This window comes from Lycium ferocissimum, chromosome 3, assembly GCF_029784015.1.
Source record: "Lycium ferocissimum isolate CSIRO_LF1 chromosome 3, AGI_CSIRO_Lferr_CH_V1, whole genome shotgun sequence".
Classification (NCBI taxonomy): Eukaryota; Viridiplantae; Streptophyta; class Magnoliopsida; order Solanales; family Solanaceae; genus Lycium; species Lycium ferocissimum.
In genome coordinates, this window is record NC_081344.1 from 10618140 (window position 1) to 10640624 (window position 22485).

Here is a 22485-nt window from a genome sequence, read left to right on the forward strand (position 1 = left end):
CCATTTTACCCCTCCCCTCTATTTGTTCTTCCACCACTAAAATTGTTTTCCCTTTCACCACCATTGCCACCATTACAGCCACCATGACCGCTTTTTCAAATTCCAAGCAGCATCACTAAGCAGATTTCAACAATGTTTATGAACAAGTTTAATATTTTAATTTACGAGCAATATTTTTGTACAAAAAAAAATTAGACAGATTAAGAACATTACAAGGTAAACAAAGTAAATGCCTTTGCTCTTCGAATAGTAAAAGCCCCAGTTGTATACGGATAATCTTGGATTTTCTTTAGCGGGTTCACAGGATTTGATGGAAAATGGTTGTGGATTCAATCAGTTTGTTTCACTACTCAGCAGCAACATCAACAACCCATTCAACAGAATTTTCAAGAGCAAATTTTACCCCAAAAAATCAATCAAAATTCTCGATTTGCGTGCTTAATTTTCTTGCCTCGTAGACATCTCTCTTCATGCAAAGCTAGTGATTTTCTTTTCCGTCAATGCCCTGTCTATGGAATAGCAAAAAAAGCTAGCATTGAAGCCTTGATTTGACCAGTAAAAAAGAAAAATATTAGTAAATGGGTAGTTAAAATGGGTAGGGGTGTTGGTGTGTATGCCACGACATCCACCTCACAACGTGTGGCTATACACGTACGATCGGATGTTCATCTTAAACAACTTTAATGGATGAAGGGTATATTTAGCCTCAAAGTATAACGGCAAAGATATATTTGGCCCTTTTCCGTTTTATTAATTACCAAGTAGAAATTATAAAGCAAAGCTTAGCCAACAGAACCAAATGATCGAAAGAAAAAGGCATAATACATAAATAGATCCTCAAATTTGGTCTCATTTTATAAGTATGTCCTCCAACTTTGGGTGTGCACAAGTAAACACCTTGACTTGTTTCCACTTTTTCAGTTGAACATTTTAACTTACAAAATGATCATCTAGACACCTCTAAAATTATGTGTCATGTCAAAGATTTGTGTTTATGTGTTCAACTTTTTACAAGTTGAGGTGCCTACTTATGCACATCCAAAATTGAAGGTCATACTTAAAAAATGAGGCCAAGTTTGAGGTTCTATTTATGTATTATGTTAAAGAAAAAACCTACCAATAAATTTAAGGGTGTGTTTACTAAGAAGGAAAATATTTTATTGTTTCTGATGTTTAATACTACTTTTTTATCCTAAATAATATGAAGGGTTAAAATACAAGGGTCAAACACCTTATTATACGAGCATAAATTCTTCAAATTCTTAAAGAAAAAATTTATATATTTGAATAATACATATGTAACAAAACTACATAATTGATTCATAAATTTATTTTTTACATAATTAATTCATAACATTTCAAAAAAAAAAAATAGAGAAAATATAATTAAGGAGAAAGTTATTGGACTCCCAGCATAGTGACACCTAAATGGTGCAATTTCGTGGACGATTTGGGGAATTGCGGTCACTTTCCTATCTGCGAATCGGATAGCAGAAGTTGTCATAACTCACAACAAAGGTCCATTCTTGAACCAGTAATATAACGCTCTCTCTTTTTTCATACTATATATTATCAAAGCAAAAAAAGAGATAAAGTCTTCCCTTATCAAAGTGAAAGCCATGAAATTGGCTTCCATAATCCATAATAACCACACTACTCAATCCCCTCCAAACTTCATCTCCAGGAGCAGGACCACAATCTCTTCTCCTGCTAAATGTCCAAGATGGGTGCACTTTCAATCACCACCTCTTCAATTTCGAGCACCCATTTTAGGTAATGCTCATGTGGTAATTTCTTTGTATATCCTTTTTTTTTTATAGCAGAGATAGCAGCACAAATAATGATGTCAATCTGTTCACATTGATAGGAAGACATTACCTAGTACTCCTCTGTCTCAAATTAACTGTCCTACTTTCTAAAAAATTGTCATTTTAAAAGTTCAAGACTAAATTTATTATTCTTTTCCCATTTTGTCCTTAGTATTGATTGTTCTTGAAGATGACAAACACCTCAATTATAGGGAGATAGACACATAAATAAAGCAAAAATTAAATGAAGAGAGTGATTATATCTTAAGACATAAATTTCTTAAGGGGCGTGTAGTGAAACACAACAGATAATTTGAAACGGAGGGGTATTTTTTTTTGTTTATGTTGGAATTTGTACCCACTTCATTGACCACTAAGCCCCACGTCTAGTGCTTGTATATATCCCCATTTCTTCATGAATACTTTTTTTTTAACATTGAGACATGGTAATGAAGTTTCTTCTTGTTTGCAGTTGGGTGTAATTGTAGACGAAGATATAGTGCGGTGATTTCCTGCTTGAAGAAATCTGAACAAGAAACAGAATCATCTACTGCTGGTTAGAAATTAGATAGAATCCTGATTGTTGTACTTTTTTTCTTATGAGACAAAGCTTAATTAAGAAAGTGAAATGATAAGAATTTGGAAAACATTGTACAAAGTTCTATTGGTCTGGACTTGAAAAATGAAAATAATAGCATCCGCCGTCCGATTGAATGATCAGGGGAAGTATGTTTCAAAGTCTTGAAATCATTCATCTGGTATCCAATCTTGAAATTTGTTAAAAAATGCTTTTTCATTGATATGAATGACCTGGAAAAGATGATAGAAACAATAAAGACTGGAATTTTGTCTATAAACTTGTGTTCCATGCTGATATGTCTCATATTACATTTGCTGTTGATGAAACAGAAGAAAAAACTCAAGGGTCTGGCAATTACGTGTCTTCTGTCAGGACGGTTGCCTTGTGTGTAAGTAATTCCTAGCTATGGTCATAACGACAGTTATTGTTTGTCATACTGATTTAGAGCACTCTAAATTGAAGGAAATATAGTGATGGATTTATATAGGTGTTTTCAGCAGTGGCATTTGGTGTTGGCGTGGGGTTCATGGAGGGAGTTACCAAGGCATCTGAATTTTTCGCTGGGTAAAGAGACAAACTACATATTGATGATTTAAGCCTATAAATTTTGGAAATACTTGATGTTCTTTGTTGTTTTAAGATGATAGAACCTCTAGTGCTGAATGCGACTGCGGAATGCGGAGTATTTGAAATTATTCGTAATGCTAAAACGATAACAAGAATATAAAGCTAATTAGAATTGCCACTATATAATATCGCTGTGATTCAAGTGAGAAGAACTCTGAGAAAAAAAAAAATGGAAAGTAGCGAAAAGGAGAAATAGTTTTCAGCTTAGAGCAATGTTCTATCGTGGAGTTATTAACCGCGCCAGGTAAATGGATTGCATGTTTGATTGGGGAAGGAGTTCATGGTCATGAGTGAGGATCTCTGAAGTTTCCTTTCAACCAAGTCATAAAATGAGACCTCACTGTACACTTTAGCACATAAGTGCAAGATCTTGCATAGACAGTATTGGTCTGGCCATGGAAATTTGATTGTTAACCAAGAGTATTACTCCTGACTATAGACATGAAATTTGCTCCATTATAAAACTTAAAGCCTGCCTTTTTTGGTCATCTTTCTGTAAATAATGAGCAAGCACTTTCTTGATGCTGCTTATGACGAGCAATAAAAATTCCATTTGCCCTTAAAAAAGCCTGCTGTCTCCTCCTAGTCCTATTATCACGGACAAATAAAAGAACTATTAGCGTTTCCTCTGTAATTGTGGATCTGTAGGACCTTGTAGTTTTCCTTTGCTGGAGAGACATGATCTAGATCCACAACTTTTATCAGATCATAGTCCACGTAAGAAGTACCTTACAGCTGAGAGGACTAAATAGACCAAAAAATAATAAATGTTTTAGCACTGGATTGTACTGACGATTGATTTTTACTTGGGATTGATCTGAATCAGTTGAGTTTTCTTTATTACTCAATCTTAGACACCTAATTGTTCCTATCAAGTTCCAGTGCTTTCTAGGCTTGATTTGCTTCTGGATTTACTGGTTTTAGCTGTATATTTTCAGGTATCTGCTTGAGCAGAGTTTGTCAGTGGACAATTTATTTGTATTCGTTCTGATATTCAAATATTTCAAAGTACCACTTATGTATCAGGTGCGATGCTAATCTTTTCTGTGCTTACAGTCCGTACTCACAACATTGTGTTCATTCTGGCCTTACTTTTACTTTATATAAGCTGGACAATGTTTCTATTATCATTTATGGGGCCTTGTTCATGATGCAAATCTGCGTATTGGGTGTACAGAACCGGGTGCTCTCATATGGAATTGCTGGTGCCGTTATCTTCAGATTGTCTATCATACTGCTAGGAACAGCAACCCTGCAGGTTGGCTGCTATTTTCATTGCAGAAACATGTAATTACAAACATGCAGAAGTTCCAACTTCCAAGTATATACCCCTACCCGGAGAAGTACACATTATACAAAATTATTTCATGTTTATCATTTTGTGTCATTTCAGAGATTTGAGGCAGTTAACCTACTGTTGGCTGGGATTCTTCTATACTCGTCATTCAAGGTGCATTCTCTTTTATCTACATACCATCTCCTTTAGCTATTTTTTGTTGATGCAATGTTTTTAAGATGATAAACTTATATTGCATGATCCTTAATTTGCCTTTGATGTGTAGCCATGTTGAATGATTGTGACATGAGTGCGGATACTTTGTATTAATTCCTCACATTAAAAAATAGCAAAGTACTTGTACCTGATGCTTATACATACATATGCCTGATACTTGCACATACTCGTACCTGATACTAAAAAATATCTCTGCTGGGTACATATTTGCAGTTGAGTCCATGTAACATAGGTATTCTTTAAGAAGCCCATGTAACATAATTATGAACGAGCATACCCCAGAGATTAGTACCACACTACAATGGATGGTGACAATATATTTTGTACCTCTAATGCAATGGGAAAAAAAGGTAGGGCTGCATCTGAGACATGCATATATTGTAGATATCATTCTTGAGGATGCTTATGATGCTCATTTTCTGCAACTGCTATTTCTTGTTTAAATAAATTTGCAAAGGATTCTGTGTAAGAGCATGATGACTACCAAATTACTTGAATTAGCATATTTGTTGTTCTGAGAGTTGCCACATATTTATTTTAGTGCTGTTGCAAAATATTAAGGACAAAAATACCTAATTTTGTTGATTTGTTATGATATAATCCCTCTGAGGATGTCATATCAACTTTATCAGTTGTATCATCTGGCAGAAGTAATGTGAAGCACATTGAATGCAGTAAAAAGGTGGAAAAGGGAGATCAATAGCATATTTGGCGAAACTTCTGGGAAGCTAAAAGTGCTTATCTTTTCTTTTCAAAAAGTGCTTATTTTATAAAGTTAAGGTGTTTGGCCAAGCTTTAAGAGAAAACATAAGTGCTTTTGAGCAGTAGCTGAAGCTGTTTTTCAAAAGCTAAAAAAGTAGCTTTTCCCCAAAAGCACTTTTGGAACATTAGCCAAGCACAAAGTAATGCTCTAATATTGGCAAAAGTGCTTTTAAAATTGAGTAGCCAAACACAAATTGCTACTCTTCCAAAGTACTTCAAAAAGCACTTTTCAAAATAAGCAAATTTTGGAAGCTTGGCCAAATAGGCTATAAATCCTTGCTTCTCAGCCAGGATAAATTAGCTTGCGTTGTTGTTCTTAAGACCAACATAGACAGAATGCTCTTGCCATCACTTAAACTCCAACCAATAAGTATGCCTTCTTACTACAAAAAGGAAAAAAAAAAAAAAGTAAGAAAAGCAGTTCCTAGACTTGTATTGCTTGGTAGTCAACCCGGATGCATTGCACAATGCTGGGGGAGCCGACTTTAGAGAAATTTTGACGACTGGGAAATAGGAAGTCTCTGAATTTCTGAGAATACTGCAGATGCTATATACCAGGAGGAAGCATGCATTGAAGCGGAGACATCAGAGAGGTCGAAAGGACTGTCAGATATGGTTATGAACTATTAACCGCAGATTAAAAGGAGTTACCTTTTACTCAAAAAAAAAAAAAAAAACTACAGATTAAAAGGATCCATCACATTTCAATTCTGGTGTAAAGAGAATTATGTAGTAGGTTCAGAATCACTTGGAGAATTTTTGGCTTCTCTGTAGGATGCTAGGCCTTTTGTAATAAATTACTGCCAGTATCTTCTTGGTGTTGAGGAATACGAAATTACCTTTATCAAAAAAAAAAAAGGATCCATCACACTGGCCTTGGAAGATAACCTGAAAAGGTAATGCGACTCCCGAGGTGACAAATTTTTGCTGGATTGGTGCGCATGAAGCGTGTCTAACTTGATCAAATTTACAAAGAAGGGGTATGTTAATGTGTAATAGATGCTTCATATGTGAAGTAAGTGAGGAGAGATACATCACTTGTTCATATACGAGAGGAGCCTGAGTTTTTGACTTGTACGTATTAGCATCTTCTTGGTGCTTTTGGTGAAATAAAACTCTGATTACTTATTTAAATAGAAGAAAAAGGCAGAGCCATCTCTGCAATCGCCGCAAATCTAGTAAACAACTTTAAGGGAAACTAAGAAAATGAACATTTAAGAGTTATCACTTCAAGTCATGCAATCAATGCTGCCAGAACTTTGAATTTTACCAATCAAGGCTAAAAGTTTTGTTTCTTTTTTTTTCTTTTGACAAGGTAACAGCAGGCTAAAATTGACAAGAGACTGCTAAAAGTATTATTGACAAGAGACTGCTAGATATATGCTCATTGGAGTTCCCTGGATGTCTGCATAAAATACATCTTGGTTTAGTAGAATGACTCTTCTTTTCCATGTCATGTGGAAATGGGCACAAATATACAAGCTTAGCATAAAGGCCACCAGCCATTCCGAACTGTTGGAAACTAATAAGAAAAGCACCTATGAGATAACTAAATGGGCTCATATATTACTCTTTGATCTATATTGTTGTCCCAGAAGCATTTTTGCAATTTAATTAATGATACCTTTTTTTAATCTCATCATAGCTGTTCACGGCAGAAGAAGACGACGATGATCTATCTGACAATTTCATTGTGAAGACCTGCCAGAAATTCATTCCCATCACATGTAAATTTTCTCTGCGTCTTTGCATAATTAGGTGCAATATTTGGTTTCTAATTGGTCTTATATGTGCTCCTGCAAATGACTGCTCATTTGTTTTTTTTAACTCTTATACTGGTACTAACTTTGTATTGGTTGTCCTGGAATAATTGAAATGATCAAGTTCAACTACAACAACTGCTAGTAATTCTTTTTTTTTTTCTAAAACAACTGCTAGTTTGATTTATACTTGTGGTACTTTTTTTGAAACTTTGAGTTGGTTATTCTGGAGTCCTCAAATTGATAGACTCCAAGACCAACAAGTGCATCCTATGCTGGTTTCTCAGTCCTAGCTTGTAGTTGAGAGCTTCGTGTGAAGTTTACAGAACAGCTGTGCATGCTGCAAATGTGATAATTTAAGAGAGGACTTTCTCTCTTCTTTCAATTTGTTGTCCCCTTTGGAAGGATCTGCAATGTGATTCTGTTTAGGTGCATAATGTGATCATTTTACTTACTATTTTCGGAGACATATTTTGTGAAGTAAGTTATGCTCCAACTTTTTCATATTTCATTGTTTTCTTCCCTTCTAGGTTCCAATCAAAGTGGGATCCGATACAATTTTTTTTTTTTTTTTTTAAAAGTAGAACTCAGAGGTTTAGATGTATGACATACTCCAGGTTGTTTACTTCTTCATTTATAAAAATGGAAAATAATTTCTTAATCAAAGATAATGTTGTTGGACCCTATAAAATAGAGTATCATATTTGAAAACTTACCGTTCCAAAACCAAAAAAAAAAAAAAAGGAGTATCATTTTTGGTGGGGACATTAAAGGAGTGATGGTGAGACAAATTAGGGACAATGTCCTTTTGAAACTAACTGGAAATCACTTATAGAATAAAAGTAAGTTTGGTTATACAGATAGAGAAATGCTAGAGTTTATGAAAGCAAGAAGGATAATGTAATTAATCTTTAGCTCAAGTGTATATCTTTACTTAATTTTTGGTGCAGCACAGCTACAGCATATACTGGATGCGACAGTTGACTTTCTTAGTTCTTTTCACATTGTAATTCTCGCTTGGACTCTTGGTCCAGCTTACCCTTACTGCTGGTCTGTTTTATATCAATAATATTCTCTTAATTTATTATTTAAAAAAAGGTACACTTTGAGCAATACTAAAAAGCACATACAATTCGACCACATGCTATAAATCAACTGGGTATCACCAAAATTCATGGTCCAGTGTAACTCAAACTCCATGTATAGAAAATAATCCCTTTCCTTGCCAAATTTATCGAGCTTATTTGGAGTGCAAGGGTGAGTCGGAACCCATGAATTAGGTTATTTTTTTCCCTTCAGAGACTAATGTTCTTCAAATTCCGTGATATTCTAGTTGATCTTTAGGTCATATGATGCATGAGTAGGGTCCAGGCACAAGTTTTCTTAAGATGATGAAGCTCTGTTCCTGATACAGAAATCTAACCTTTCAGCTTCCGAAATATATGATGATTTTTCAAACTTTTGTTGGTGATGCAGCTGAATATGATGGTGACCGGTTCATAACTTTGCAGGATGGTGTATGGAAAGTAAGTCAACTGGGAGTTATTTTAGCAATTGAAATTTATCTTTGTCCTGGAATGTGACCTCAATAATATTCACGCGTATATCAATTTATACCTTTAAATTTCAGGCTTAACGAAATCTTGTGCTTTCGACCATCTATACGAACAAAAGCCTGTGTACTTGTTATATGCCTGTGTACTTGTTATATAGTTTTCTTATAACGAATATCTTTTAGATTAATTGTTTTGATTTCTAACAGGCTTTAACATTTTGGGCAGGCTACACCTTTACTTTTGACAGTGGCGGTTATTGAACTCAGTGATATTGCATTCGCTGTGAGTATTCTGTTCATACTGGATATGCATATCTTGAAGGACTAATATACATGTTTGTTTCTGTCCTAACAACAATGTTGTGTTTTTCTCAGGTTGATTCTATACCAGCAGTTTTTGGTGTCACAAGAGATCCTTTCATAGTTTTCACTTCCAATCTCTTTGCAATTTTGGGTAGAGCCGCTGTTCTTTATCTTGCTTCTTATTTTAAGTTTTTAACCACAAGAGCTACAAAAAGAGCCAATTACTAATTGAAATGTGATTTCTTGTACCTAATTAGAGTTGGTTTAACTAAGTGATATTTGGTATTTTGTGCTTTTTGTAAATGATCATGTTTTTGACGTTCTTTCATCAATTCATATATATATATCAAGGACTCATGTGCATGAACTTAATTGTTACGTGGTGCTTGTTTTGATTTACAAAGAAGATCTCGTCACTTTATTGTTCATTCTGATTTCATGAAGTAGATCTTCTTTCTTTATTACCCTTCCCCAAAATATCCTTTTTCTTGCCCTATAAACTAGGTGACCGTCTTAGCTATTCTTTATGCAGGATTAAGGTCATTGTACACGCTCATTTCTGAAAGTATGGCGGAGTTGGAATATCTACAGGTGAGAATTGCCTTGCTTTTATCAGAGCTCTTGTTCTACAGATATGAGTCAGTAGCATTAAAATATTAAATAAAACAAATCAAACTAGTCGTTAAACTATTCATGAGTCATCTTTGAAGTTCACCTTTTCATATTTTTATAGCTGACAATTTTTAAATAAAATCCCCATTTCCTTTCAGCCTTCCATTGGTATTGTCCTGGGATTCATTGGATTCAAAATGATCCTAGACTTTTTCGGTGAGTTTCTGCAAACATCAGTTGAGCTCTTTCCTCTTACGATTAAAATCCAGTGGGGGTGTCCGACTAATATCAAATTTCACGCAGGATACCATGTTTCCACTGAGGCGTCTCTTGGTGTTGTAGCGACATGTCTTAGTGCTGGAGTCTTGCTGAGTCTTGTTAAAAAATCTGATCAATGAGTTGGGGTGCTCTCTGAGATGCTGATCTTTCTTTAGGAGAGGATAAAGGATATGTATTGTGTTCCTTTTTTATTCTCTTCTTTGTTGCCTTGGCCATTACATCTTTTACCAGTGTGCCCTGCTCTGCCAAATGTACTTTATTCCATTACAGTGCAAAAAATACCATCAATCTTTAACATATTTTTGCAATAAATTAATTTCTTTGAGCCGAGGGTCTTTGGGGAACAGCCTCTCTGTCCTACAAAGGCAGGGGTAAGGTCTGCGTACATCCTACCTTCCCCAGACCGCACTTGTCAGATCACACCGGGGGATGTTGTTGTAGCTAGTCTTAGAGCTAGGATTTTTATAGAAAAATTGGAAGGATGGGGGTTTGCAAGAGCACATACATAAACGGTTTCTTTTCAAAAAATTTAAACTATGGGGTGAGATTATCTACAGGGTCTTAAATAGGAGATATTGGAGCTAGTTTACATTTTTATTACAAACTCTAGCTGTAATGTTTGTTGCCTTCTCTTTCGTAATTCATCATTTAGCTAGTCCTTTAAAGTGACTCAACCGAGACGAAGGGTGTGTTTGGTATGAAGGAAAATATTATTTTGGAGAATGTTTTCTAGTTGGTCAAATGTTTTGGAAAATATCATTTTTAGGATAACAAGTTCCTTAAAAATCAGGAAAATGACTTCACAGGGAGTATGGAAAATAAGTTTAGTTTCGCCAAGTTTATATTAGTAAAATTTCTTTTCTATTTTTCACAAATTGATTGGTACTATGATTATTCAGGGACTCGATGCGAGTTTTTAAATGAATTTTAATTTTATTTTTAACTATTACATGTGATTTTTAGTACTTGTGTAATTTCCCTGTGTATTTTTTTCATTTAAGTTTTATCAAATAAAATATTGGAAAGTAAAGGTGAAGCGGAAGATTAACCTAATTCCACTACACATACGATAGAGAAGACAAATATCATCTTTTCATAAAGGTGCAAAATACAAACAATAAGGAACAAATTCGTCAATTTTTTATTCTTCTTTTTCTTTTGTTTGAGTCGTGCCCTAAAAGGCATTATCCACCAAAGAATCCATATTAAGTTGATGAATGTCAACGTTCAACATTCTTTATTCATTTCATGTTACTCACCAAAATGTTGTTCCTTCGTGTCTTCATCATAAAACAAGAAGATATTACTTAACGGAAAATGGTCATGAATATGCCCATCTAAAAATTGTGGCACTCAAAAAATGTCGTGATAACATGGGAACCATGTGATTGTATCGCAGGTTGGGATGAATTATTACAACAATCATCTTCTCGTCCATATATCCTTTGACAACGTTTTCTTTTTCTTTTTTCTTCAACGATATGGGGAATCTCTGTAGAAAATAATGAGGTTGGACCACAATGGCAATTACAATGGAAAGCAAGGTTGTAAGGCGGGAGCGAATCCAAAAAGATTGTCGCTCAATGCGCATTGAAATTCCAATGAATGATATTCAGCATCTTTGGGTCTATCGGAAACAATCTCTCTACCTCTCAAAATAAGGGTAAGATCTGCGTACACTTTATCTTCCTCAGACCCCACTTGTGAAATTACACGGGATATATTGTTGTTGCTATTCAGCATCTTTGGGCTGAGCTTAGCCCTCTTCCTATCCTACACCCCTTGTTGAGGCTTATTCATTAGTTCTAGATTTGTGGTTACATTATTTTCAAAATTTTCCCAATCTTACCTTTATATTCTTGGATTTTTAACAAGAGCCACTGTAATGACATTGATGATAACACATTGAACAGTAAATATTAAAAGAAGAAAACAGAATGTTCTTCAGCAGCATCCAAGAGTCCTATCCAAACTTGTAATAGTACAATTTTATGTGTTTTCCTCGAAAACGTCATTTCAACTTATATGCTACAGGAAATAAACACAATCACGCGATTGTACATCATAATGAGCTATTCTAATACATACTTGCACTCGCAAATACAAGCCATGTCTGTACAACAAAAATACCGGACCAGGCTTCGGATGTCTACCTAACAAATTGCATGAACACAAATCACCTATAAATGCAATGACTAAAGGGGCACAAGCAACTTCAACAGAGAAAGAACAAGGGATCGGATGACCTCATAGTTGGTCTGACTTCTGAGGGAAAAAAATATTCGTCGCGCCAATTTAGTTCATATGATTGAACCTGCACTCGAGGTGCCACTGATTGTGGTTGTTATCTGTACTGGTATTCAAGAGGGCCCTGCCTTGCCTCCCCCTTTTAGATGATCTCGTTTTGTCTTCCACCACCATCTAGTTTCATAGCTCCATTTAACCTTTTGCAGCTTATCACCATCGTTTCATTCTAGGTGAAGTAGTAGGTCCTGGCCGTGAAGTTTGGATGCCCCCGCGGGTTTCCTGGTCAAATTTTTGTGAAGCAAGGTAGGTCAAAGCCGTAACAACATCTGCTATAACTGGACGCATGTTAGGTTGCTCCTGAACACACATTGCTGCAACTGCTAGAGCTTGATACATGCCCCTTACTGGATAATGGCCTTGCAGCATTGGATCAGCCATCTGCGAGAATTTCCTCCGGTCTTTGAACAATGGTCTTGCCTGATATCCAGAGCACAATTATAAAATTAGAAACTTGGTTCTCTTTATGGTTGGCTAACAGAAAAGAACAATCTACACAACCCCACACAACAATGCCCCAAGAAAAGCGAAAACCAAGAGGATCGGAACTCTATAAATCTCTCCTTCGCTCCGTGTGACACATGATAGAGGATCAAGATTTTCCTTTAAACACACATATACAAGGCCTTGAAAGAAATTCTTGCCTTCCGACATTAAATGCTCCACTACCTTCCAGCTTTAAACGTCCATTAACAGCACATCAGCATCAATTGAAATACCCAACCTTGCCCCTACCCCCGATGGTGAAGGTACATTGTTTCAAATGGTGTCATCTGACACCATTCCAACGAACAGCACGACAATATCAACTGATTTCCCCCAGCCTTATGAATAATACTCCCTCCGTCCCAATTTATGCGACAATGTTTGGCTAGACACAAAGTTTAAGAAAGAAACGAAGACTTGTGAAATTTGTGGGCTAAAACACCTTAGATGTCTGGCAATAAATCATTTCGTTGAGGGTAAAAGGGGATTTTGAAGTTAAGTCATTTCTGATTATAGAAAGGTGACATTCTTTTTGGACAGACTAAAAAGGAAAGTGTGCCACATAAATTGGCACACAGGGAGTAGTATTTTTGTTATTTCTTTCAGGAAAAAATAAGATTCTCTATATCTTCCCTGAAGGATTCTCAAGTCACTCGAATGCATCTGCTTCCAGATAGGGCACTACATACTGTTTCAAACCATTTCATATAAGATCAGCAAAACCAGTTTTTTTAACTCATTCATTGAACTCATCTTATGGATTGCAGATTACTGAAAACATTTTATAACTATCCTATAAGATTTTTTTCCCTTTTATAGTTGAACAAAGTGATCATAATACATCAATGAAACAAGAAGCCACCACAGAAACAACAGCAACCAAAAAGTTGTATGATAAGAAATCTTACCCATATCACGAGATTGAAATCTCCTCCAGTTTTTGAACTTTCAATTGCTTTCCTGCCTGTAATGATCTCCAAGAGAACTACCCCAAAGCTGTAAACATCTGACTTCAAAGTCAACTGTCCAGTCATGGCATACTCTGGTGCACAGTACCCATAAGTACCCATAACTCTTGTAGAAACATGGGTGTTATCTCCTACGGGCCCCAGTTTGGCCAAGCCAAAGTCAGAGAGCTTTGCGTGATAACCCTCACCAAGCAAAATGTTGGAGCATTTTAAATCACGGTATATTACAGGGGGACTTGCACTGTGTAGATATTCCAAGCCTTTTGCTGCTCCGGCAGCAATTCTCATTCTAGTGTTCCAATCTAGCCGTTCCTTACCTGGCGTAGGATCTGCAGCACAATCACTTCAACTTCAAATTTAATCCAAACTTTCAATATAAAATGAAAAAGAAAGTCTACCTAAGAAAGAGTACCATGAAGATGGTCTTCCAATGACCCTAATGGCATATATTCATAGACCAGAAGTCTCTGATCTCCATCAGCACAATAGCCGATTAGATTTACAAGGTTAGGATGGTGTAACAGACTTAACATCAGCACTTCGACAAGAAATTCCCTGTTGCCCTGCAATCCATTACGATCGAGTTGCTTGATGGCGACGACCTGCACCAATCAAAATCAATAAAAAGGTGTTAAATTTCAGCTCCAGCCAAGTAGCCAACAACTTAGAAGTGACAAGCAAACCATCAAGCATGGTCCCCACCCCTGGAAAAAAAGGGTAAATAATCCTAGTCAATTATACCTTTGCTTATTGCAACTCCGGCCCCACATATATGTGAAAACGAAAAAGACAATTGAGTCCAATTAGCTTGACGAATATGGTAAAAAGCATAACAGAAACCAAAGTATCCATGAAATGTACATCACCGCTTGTTAGAAAGTAGCAAAATACTTTCCTGATTCTGCATGCCCATGAAACAACTACATGGAGTAAGCCCTCTAAGCCTCATGCATTGCAAATGAGAAAGAACAAAAGTGAAATTCTCATTTTAGATTTCTCACGTAACAAAAACTCAAGTGAGGGGTCTGTTCAACTTTTGCCAATTGACAAACCGGGAAAAAGCCCAAGTGTTTGCCCTCGGCAAATGAGCCAACTAAAGATAACATAGCTATGCTATCAGAAAAGGATAAAAGTCTGTGACCTTGGCTCAGTAAAAATCAAGAAGAAAAATCAGTAAAATACTGAAAAGATTTACCCATGAAAACTATTCAGGAAATAGTGAGTGCAACAGAATCTGATAGATTAGAGGCACACCAAACTATTGATCTCTTTGTTACATTCCATTATTACAAACAAACAAAAAAAAAAAAAAAAAAAAGAGTTGATGAGAATTGACCTGATTGGACTCAATCACCCCTTTGTATACTCTACCAAAGCCTCCTTCTCCGAGAAGAAAATCACCTCGAAAATTTTTGGTTGCAGCCGCTAATTCACGAAATATAAAAGTCTTGGCTGCAATTTGGTTGGACCCTGCATCCTTATCAACTTCCTTTGTGTGTAATGAATTCTTTGCTTTTGACTTATCTGAAGCCAAGAACATAAAATAGAAAAGTAAACAAAGCATGACATTGAAATGAGGCAACTGGTGTTCAGACACAAGAAGAATGATTGACAAGCAGGGAAAATGATAAGGTATAACTTTTTTTATTGGTTCAACTGAGAGATGTGGGAGGTTGTTTGAAGTTTGAACTATGAAGCTTCATTAACTGTAAAAGGTTGCTTGAAATTTGAACTACGAAACTTCACTAGTCCATGTTGTTTAACTTTACATTAGAACTTCTAATATGGCACATAGTACCAAAAACACCAAGACTTGACAAGCTCACATGGATAATGGTACCAATAATTTATCTATGAAGTTCCTTTTTCAAACAAACATTCTTCTTCAAAATTTTGGTCATGCACAATACTCGTTGTCACCTGATACACAGATAACTAGTTAACTGATATGATATGCAGAAATAAAAAAGTTAAAATTCCAAAATCCATATTGTAACATGGAAAATCCACAATCTTTGGAAGTCAAAGTGAAATCATGTCGTCATACTCGAACAAACTAGCCACAATGAACAAAAGCCTGGTAGTCTGGTTTTTGTCCTTCTCTTATTTTCTCTTGGAGAGGGAGGAGGGGGGGGGGGGGGGGGGGGGTATGAAAGCTATCGTGCCTCGTCTACAAAAGGAAATTTGGAAACGTCAACTTGAGGCTACCAAACTCGTCTAACATTTCATCCCATTATCATGTTACAAGAACCTTTCTTCTGGTTCTATGAGGTTTTCATAAAAATGATATAAAGTAATTGATATCATTCACCACTTAACTTCTTATTAGCTACTAATTGAAATCACTAGTACCACTTCCATACTAAACTACTACAATTTCTTTTTTTAAAAAAACAAAAAAAACCGTGGTGTCCCGACCAGCTTGCGCGCACCTTGACTAATTCCACGGGATACCTGCCACCTCACACCAGCAACAGATAACTCTATCCACCAAGGCTAGGATAAATGGGAAGAAATCACCTAGTGTTTTGTCTCTGCTAACCTGAGACCTCATGGTTCCCAACCCACTTCATTGACTACCATTTAGCAGATTGAACCGTAATTTGTCCCAAATTTCTGCATCAGAATCATCTTAATTGTTAGACACCACCTCTAAATGTCAAATTGTAATTAATTCGTCCATGACAATAACCTACACTTTTTTTTATATGACTAGTGTTGAGGCCATCTTAGGCGCACCACTCGACTATTCCTTCGGATACCTGCATTCCTCTACTAGCACCGGTATCGGGTGACTCTGCCCTCCAAGGCTTAGCCAAATATGAACAAATCATCTGACCTTTTTTTTTTTTTTTTTTTTTCTTATGTGATTGAACTCTGATCTTCAATACACTAAATTAACCAAGGGAACGGTCATCGGTGCACTTCCATAACATATCACCACAACAATCAAGTAGTATAATATTAAGTCATTGATTATGATATCAAGATCCAGGTCAAAGCACACAAATGGTAAACAGCCTGAATATCCAAGAATCAGAAGTACAAAACCCAAACCAACAAAAACCCACAAAAATCAGACAAATATAAAGCAACCCCATTTCACCAAATCAAACAATCAGTTAATTATATGCAAAAAAATCACAACTTTGAGATTATCAAGATGCTGAATATCCAAGAATCACAAGTAAAAAACCAAAATAACCAAACCCCACAAAAATTAGACAAATATAAAGCAACCCCATTTCACCAAATCAAACAATCAGTTGATTATATGCAAAAAAATCACAACTTTGCAGATTATCAAGATGCTGAATATCCAAGAATCACAAGTAAAAACCCAAAACAACAAAAACCCACAAAATTTTACAAATACAAAGCAACCCCATTTCACCAAATCAAACAATCAGTTAATTATATGCACAAAAATCACAACTTTGCAGATTATCAAGATGCTGAATATCCAAGAATCATGTGTAGAAACCCAAAACAAGCAAACCCCACAAAAATTAGACAAATATAAAACAACCCCATTTCATCAAATCAAACAACCAGTTGATTAAATGCACAAAAATCACAAATTTGCAGATTATCAAGAATCAGAAGTAAAAACCCAAAACAACAAAAACCCACAAAAATTAGACAAATATAAAGCAACCCCATTTCACCAAATCAAACAATCAGTTGATTAAATGCATAAAAATCAAAGCTTTACAGATTGATAAATATACCTGAAGAGTGTTGGACTGAATCTACAGAATTTTTCTTCTTTGAGTTCTGTTTGGATGGTCCAGAACAAGGACACCAACCCATTTTTCTCTTCTATTTTGGGAAGTAATGGAGAGTGGCAACTTGAAAGAGGCCAAGTTTTGCACAGCTGATTAGCTGTCTTGACAATTAAACCTTTTGGTGACTGTTTCTTTCTTCTTTTTACAGTTTATATATTCATTACAATAATTGTCGGAAAACTGTAATTTTGGTTTTTAAGGAGTAAAAGATATGATGACTTCCCTCTTAAAGTTAAGTTGACTTGGTCAATTTAAGACAAAAACTACTTTTTTAAAAAAAAAAATATTTCAGAAACGTCCTGCATGCTAACGTTGGTTTTGATTTGAAAAATTACACCAGTCTTTTTGTTTTAACTTTTTCTAATGAAACTACCTGTTTGGCTATGAGAATTTTTCACCTTTTTTCGAGAATTTTTTTTCACTTTATTTATAAATTAGCGTGGGTCATGAAATTTCAAGTTGTATTTGGAATTTGGAAAACACGTGGTCAGAGGCGGAGCTAGCCCTTCGAATGTGGGTTCGGCTGAACCCAGTAGTTTTCATCCGAATCATATTTTTATACTAAATTTTTTGTTAAATATGTACAAATTATTAATTTAGTAGGCGTTTGGCCAAGAAAACCAAATATTTTTCACTTTATTTGGAATTTTGAAGTTGGAGTTGAAGATGGAGTTGTGTTTGGTTATAGTTTTTGCACAGAATATTTGATTGTTTGAATGTACTGAAAATGAAAATAAGTTTTTAGATTTTTTTCAAATTTCAAATACAACTTAGTTGTATTTGAAATTTTTATGGCCAAACGTTGATTTCCGAACAAGGGAAAAGTTTTCCGGAAAAAGTGAGAAATTCTCATGGCCAAAAGGGTTCCTAAAATCTTGTTTTCACTTTTTTCATTGTAGGCCATTTGAGTTTTATTTATCTCCATCTACTTCAAGCCCACGCTTATCGAGCCTCTTCTCTCCACTTCAAAAACAAAGAAGATCTTCATTTTATGTATAACCCACAATGAATTTATTTAACACGTTTCGGAGGATTTATAATGTTTTGCGTCATTTCACCCATTTTTACGTTAAGGTTTAAAGTTGGCGTTCAAATCTTTCCCCACTAAAAAGTTAAATTAGTTTATTTTACATACGGAAAAGGCTCAAATATGCTATCCAACTATCGGAAATGGCTCATTTATGCCACTCGTCAATAGTTTGGTTCTATTTATGCTCGAATATAGAAATGGCTCATTTATGCCATCGAACTATAGGAAATGGCTCATTTATCGCCACTCATCAATAGTTTAACTCATTTATGTCATCGCCTGATAATAAAAATGACTCATCCATGCCATATTTTATTAAAGCATTCGTTTTACAATACCATATATGACGGTGCGCCTCCAACTAGATTATGGTTGTGGGTGGGTAAGGTGTATGGGTCGGATTTTTTATTAATTTGGTATTTAAAATTGGGCTGGTTTAATTAAATGACGTAGACCTCTAATTGGAGGCCACGTGTCATATCTGGTATTATAAAATCGGCGTTAATAAAAAATGGCATGGATGAGTCATTTTGGTAACGATATAGCATAAATGAGTCAAAATATTGATGAGTGGCATAAATGAGCCATTTCCTAAAGTTCGATGGCATAAATGAGTGCAATTGGACTTATTTCGATGGCATAAATAAACGGTATTGAACTGATGGCGTAAATAGTAGATAAATGAGCCATTTCCGATAGTTGGATGGCATATTTGAGCCTTTTCCGTTTTACATATATCATAAACTTTTGCAAATTCTTTAAAAATAGAAATTTCAAGATGGTTGATTTTGATTATATTTTATGAATTGAAAATTAGAATTTGGATGCCAATGGTACTTTAGAGTTTCTCAAATTATATACCTGACATTACAAAAAGGAATCAACCCAAAAGGAAGCTAAAAAGACAAACGTTTTAACACGTTTAAAACTCAAATTGAGTGGACACCCAAATTTCAACCTAAGCCATTGCTAAAGTACCACTGTTGCTCCTTAATTGCTAACAATCTGGCTTTCATTTAGATTTTGCAAAATACTGCTAGTAATTTTTTTATTTTTTTTAACTTATCCAAATCAATGTCAGTGTTACTTCTTTTTTTTTCATTTTGTATACTCCGTCTATGAAAATATCAATATATTGTTTAAGAGGTCAAACTTTTTAAGTATGATTTTTTCCCCAGTTTACACTCTCTGTCCTTAGACGAATTGACCACTCTTCTATATTTTCGTGCGGGTTTCTAATTTAACCTTTATACTTTTTTTTAAGTCTATTCATGAAAGAATGTTATTTTTCTAGAAATAATTGAACTTTTTATTTATCTTTATTGAGATGATTTATAACCACACAAATTTCTAAAAACTTATTCTAGTGCAAATTTTTTTTAAAAAAAAATTACATGCACATACAAACAAAATCAAATAAATTTAAACGGTATGAGTAATTGTTATTGACAAAAATCCTAAATCAAGACGATTGTTCTAAATCAGTTCCATTATATTATGTGCAAAGCTAATTGGTTGAAACTTTGCATTTCTCTATACATTTTTTATATATAAAAATTGTAACATTTGCCACCCTCTTAAGGGGTAATCTAAGGTCTATGCTAATAAAATGGTTTTATAATGATGCCTTAGTTCCAATAATTGAAAAATGATATTACACACTGATTCAATGTTAATTGAGAAGAATATTGATCAAAGAATAATGAAGAAATTCCTCGGAATATACTTGACAATGTGGAGGGCATCTTTTATTGATGCGTAATCTTGACATATCAGTGTGCTCTAGATTTGTAGAGCACAAAAAAAAGAATCTTAATTCCTTCACTCAGATTTTTTGTTGTTGTTGGTTATAGTAGGATTAATTTTAGGTACCTTTATTTAGGTTTTTTTTTTAAAAAAAAATTATATAAGAAGAATGGCACCTACACTATCCCTTCGAGTAGGCGAACCACATTACTAATAACAAGTTAAATAAGCGGAAAATTTATTTAAGAATAAGTTATCAAGTTTTAAATAATATCATAACAAGAAATGTCACGACAATCCCAAAAATCTGGTCAAAGGGTACAAGAGCGCTAACATAGGACGAATAGAAGTCCGAAAATACCCGAAGGCTACATATTGTCCGTCGAATACAAAAACGAAATAGATAGAGGAGGTTCTTCGGGGGCCACGGATGACGGGTAGCTCACCCCGAATAACTAAAAGATGTCACCCTCACGTATCGACCACGGGGTTTAGAACCGGAGCTGGATCGTACTCGCACTCAACAAAAGTGCGGCAAGAAGAGTAGTATCGCAACACTTGTACCGGTAGGCATCATAGGCCGACAATGATTAGATAACGCATGAAGAAGTCAAAACCAACAAGTAGCACATAGAGCAAACAGTATGGTCACATATCAATACAAGTAAGGTGTAAAGGAATCATGAAATCAACCAAGACAGATATAATTCACCAAATGATCGGTCAAATATATAAGTGGATGAATGCAATGCAATGCAATGCAATAGTCACCTCTCACACTCCACTCCCGTACACACATGCTATGGCAATGCCTCATAGTCATGACCCATGGGGGACCCGCGAAGTCCATGTACCACTCGCTCCGGAATATAACCTCGGATCACGAGCACACTCTCACGATCCCGGCAAAGACCTCGGGCATCGGACACTCCATTGTTCCCGGCAAGAAACCTCGGGCAACAAACACTCACAATCTCCGGCAGAAACCTCGGAGTCTCTCTGTCACTCTCAATCTCCGGCAGAAACCTCGGAGTCTCTCTGTCACTCTCAATCTCCGGCAAAGACCTCGGAGTCTCTCGATCACTCACCTCACCAATCATCACAACAATAATATAAAAGACATGTCATGCATGATATCAGTCTCAACAATATCATCAATATATAGTCAACCAAGACAAGTCATATTAATGTTACCATTCCTTTACACACGGTGAGTGAGCTAGTATGTGACAGAGATACGAACAGGTGATAATCACAGAAAATAACACATATGGCGACAAGCCCACATAGCAACTAACAAAGCCAATCTAACTGGAAATCACCTCTACTTCATGCCCGAAGGCCTATATGCTGTCCCCGTCACTTTCTACAACTACATACGATTCTCTAATCAGAGTCTAACTAAAGTAGACCGTAACCTACCTCAATGCCGAGCGGATGCCACGAACAATCAAGCTAATGTCTTCCCTTTGCGTAGAGCCTCTGAACGATCAAAATCTATAAAATATGCGATCTACGTTAGAATACGACTCTAAGGACACCCATACTGCTATATTTATATTCTAAACAGCCCACATTCATGACATGCAATAATGATTCACATACGGCTACGACATTCTCAAGTTACTTCTAATAGTTTGTAGCTTTAACGTTTGTATGTCACAACTTATAACATTCCATCCAACATACCATATGGTGTATACTCTTAACTTATAATTATTCTTTCCAACTTAATGAAAGCATAAGTCCAAAACAGTCCACTACCACAACATGTCCAAAACAGTCCCTAACCGACAACATAACGATGTTCGGAATTCTTGCAAATGTTTACGAACATACTAAGCCAACCACATGTGATTTTTATACATCATTTCATGTCTTCTTTTCATATAATTTCAGTAAGTTACGACCAGCTATCCACACGATAAGTACAACATCAATTCATACGCAACTACGCTATATCGTCATTTTTATAATCCTTATAACAACTCACAAATGACTTTAGTTTCAACTCCAACCATTAAACACCTTCATTTCCATCATAAATTTCATGATAATGACAATCAAAATATCAAGTAAAAACAGTTCACTAACTTCTTCCCAAACAGTCCACACACGTGGCTACAACACCACTTCAACAACTTCATGATTTTCATCCATTTATCCATACTACAACACATTCAATTCACTTCCAATCCATGTACAAGAAGATTAAGCATGACTTCATTAGAATCAAGGGCACACAGCTCATTTTAATTTTTACGAAAAACACAGTCCAATACCAACATACAACACCATAACCAAACTTCTACAATCTTTGTTCATTTACCTATGTTGGTACATATTCAATTCATCAACAATTCA

At 35.5% G+C, this 22485-nt stretch overlaps 2 protein-coding genes and 1 long non-coding RNA gene across 3 annotated transcripts; 1 reads left to right on the forward strand and 2 right to left on the reverse strand.

Annotated features, from left to right (window-relative positions):
* The first annotated feature begins 1455 nt into the window (after nt 1–1455).
* On the forward strand, nt 1456–10124 carry LOC132049685 (thylakoid membrane protein TERC, chloroplastic). Its single transcript, XM_059440584.1, has 14 exons — nt 1456–1773; nt 2281–2364; nt 2718–2776; nt 2876–2952; nt 3954–4041; nt 4193–4273; nt 4409–4465; nt 6936–7017; nt 8527–8576; nt 8832–8888; nt 8981–9059; nt 9441–9499; nt 9679–9736; nt 9824–10124. Exons 1-14 carry the CDS (start codon nt 1620–1622, stop codon nt 9916–9918), a joined length of 1080 nt encoding a protein of 359 aa, XP_059296567.1. The 5' UTR covers nt 1456–1619; the 3' UTR covers nt 9919–10124.
* Nucleotides 10125–11720: 1596 nt separating this feature from the next.
* LOC132049684 (probable serine/threonine-protein kinase PBL7) lies at nt 11721–17468 on the reverse strand. Its single transcript, XM_059440583.1, has 5 exons — nt 17289–17468; nt 14894–15081; nt 13970–14159; nt 13498–13886; nt 11721–12523 (listed from the first exon to the last, which is right to left on the reverse strand). Exons 1-5 carry the CDS (start codon nt 17368–17370, stop codon nt 12257–12259), a joined length of 1116 nt encoding a protein of 371 aa, XP_059296566.1. The 5' UTR covers nt 17371–17468; the 3' UTR covers nt 11721–12256.
* On the reverse strand, nt 15957–17276 carry LOC132049686 (uncharacterized). Its single transcript, XR_009413140.1, has 2 exons — nt 16254–17276; nt 15957–16173 (listed from the first exon to the last, which is right to left on the reverse strand). It is a non-coding gene; the product is annotated as an uncharacterized LOC132049686 (long non-coding RNA).
* Nucleotides 17469–22485: the final 5017 nt, after the last annotated feature.

Bases quoted from the DNA above. Each gene is read 5' to 3' on its own strand.
- LOC132049684 (XM_059440583.1), bottom strand. From the start codon at position 17,370: ATGGGTTGGTGTCCTTGTTCTGGACCATCCAAACAGAACTCAAAGAAG. The intron at 13,887-13,969 runs GTACTCTTTCTT...ATTGTGCTGCAG, and splicing joins ATTGGAAGACCATCTTCATG to ATCCTACGCCAGGTAAGGAA. The intron at 12,524-13,497 runs GTAAGATTTCTT...TCTGGATATCAG, and splicing joins ATTTCAATCTCGTGATATGG to GCAAGACCATTGTTCAAAGA.
- LOC132049685 (XM_059440584.1), top strand. From the start codon at position 1,620: ATGAAATTGGCTTCCATAATCCATAATAACCACACTACTCAATCCCCT. The intron at 4,274-4,408 runs GTTGGCTGCTAT...GTGTCATTTCAG, and splicing joins TAGGAACAGCAACCCTGCAG to AGATTTGAGGCAGTTAACCT. The intron at 8,889-8,980 runs GTGAGTATTCTG...TGTTTTTCTCAG, and splicing joins TCAGTGATATTGCATTCGCT to GTTGATTCTATACCAGCAGT.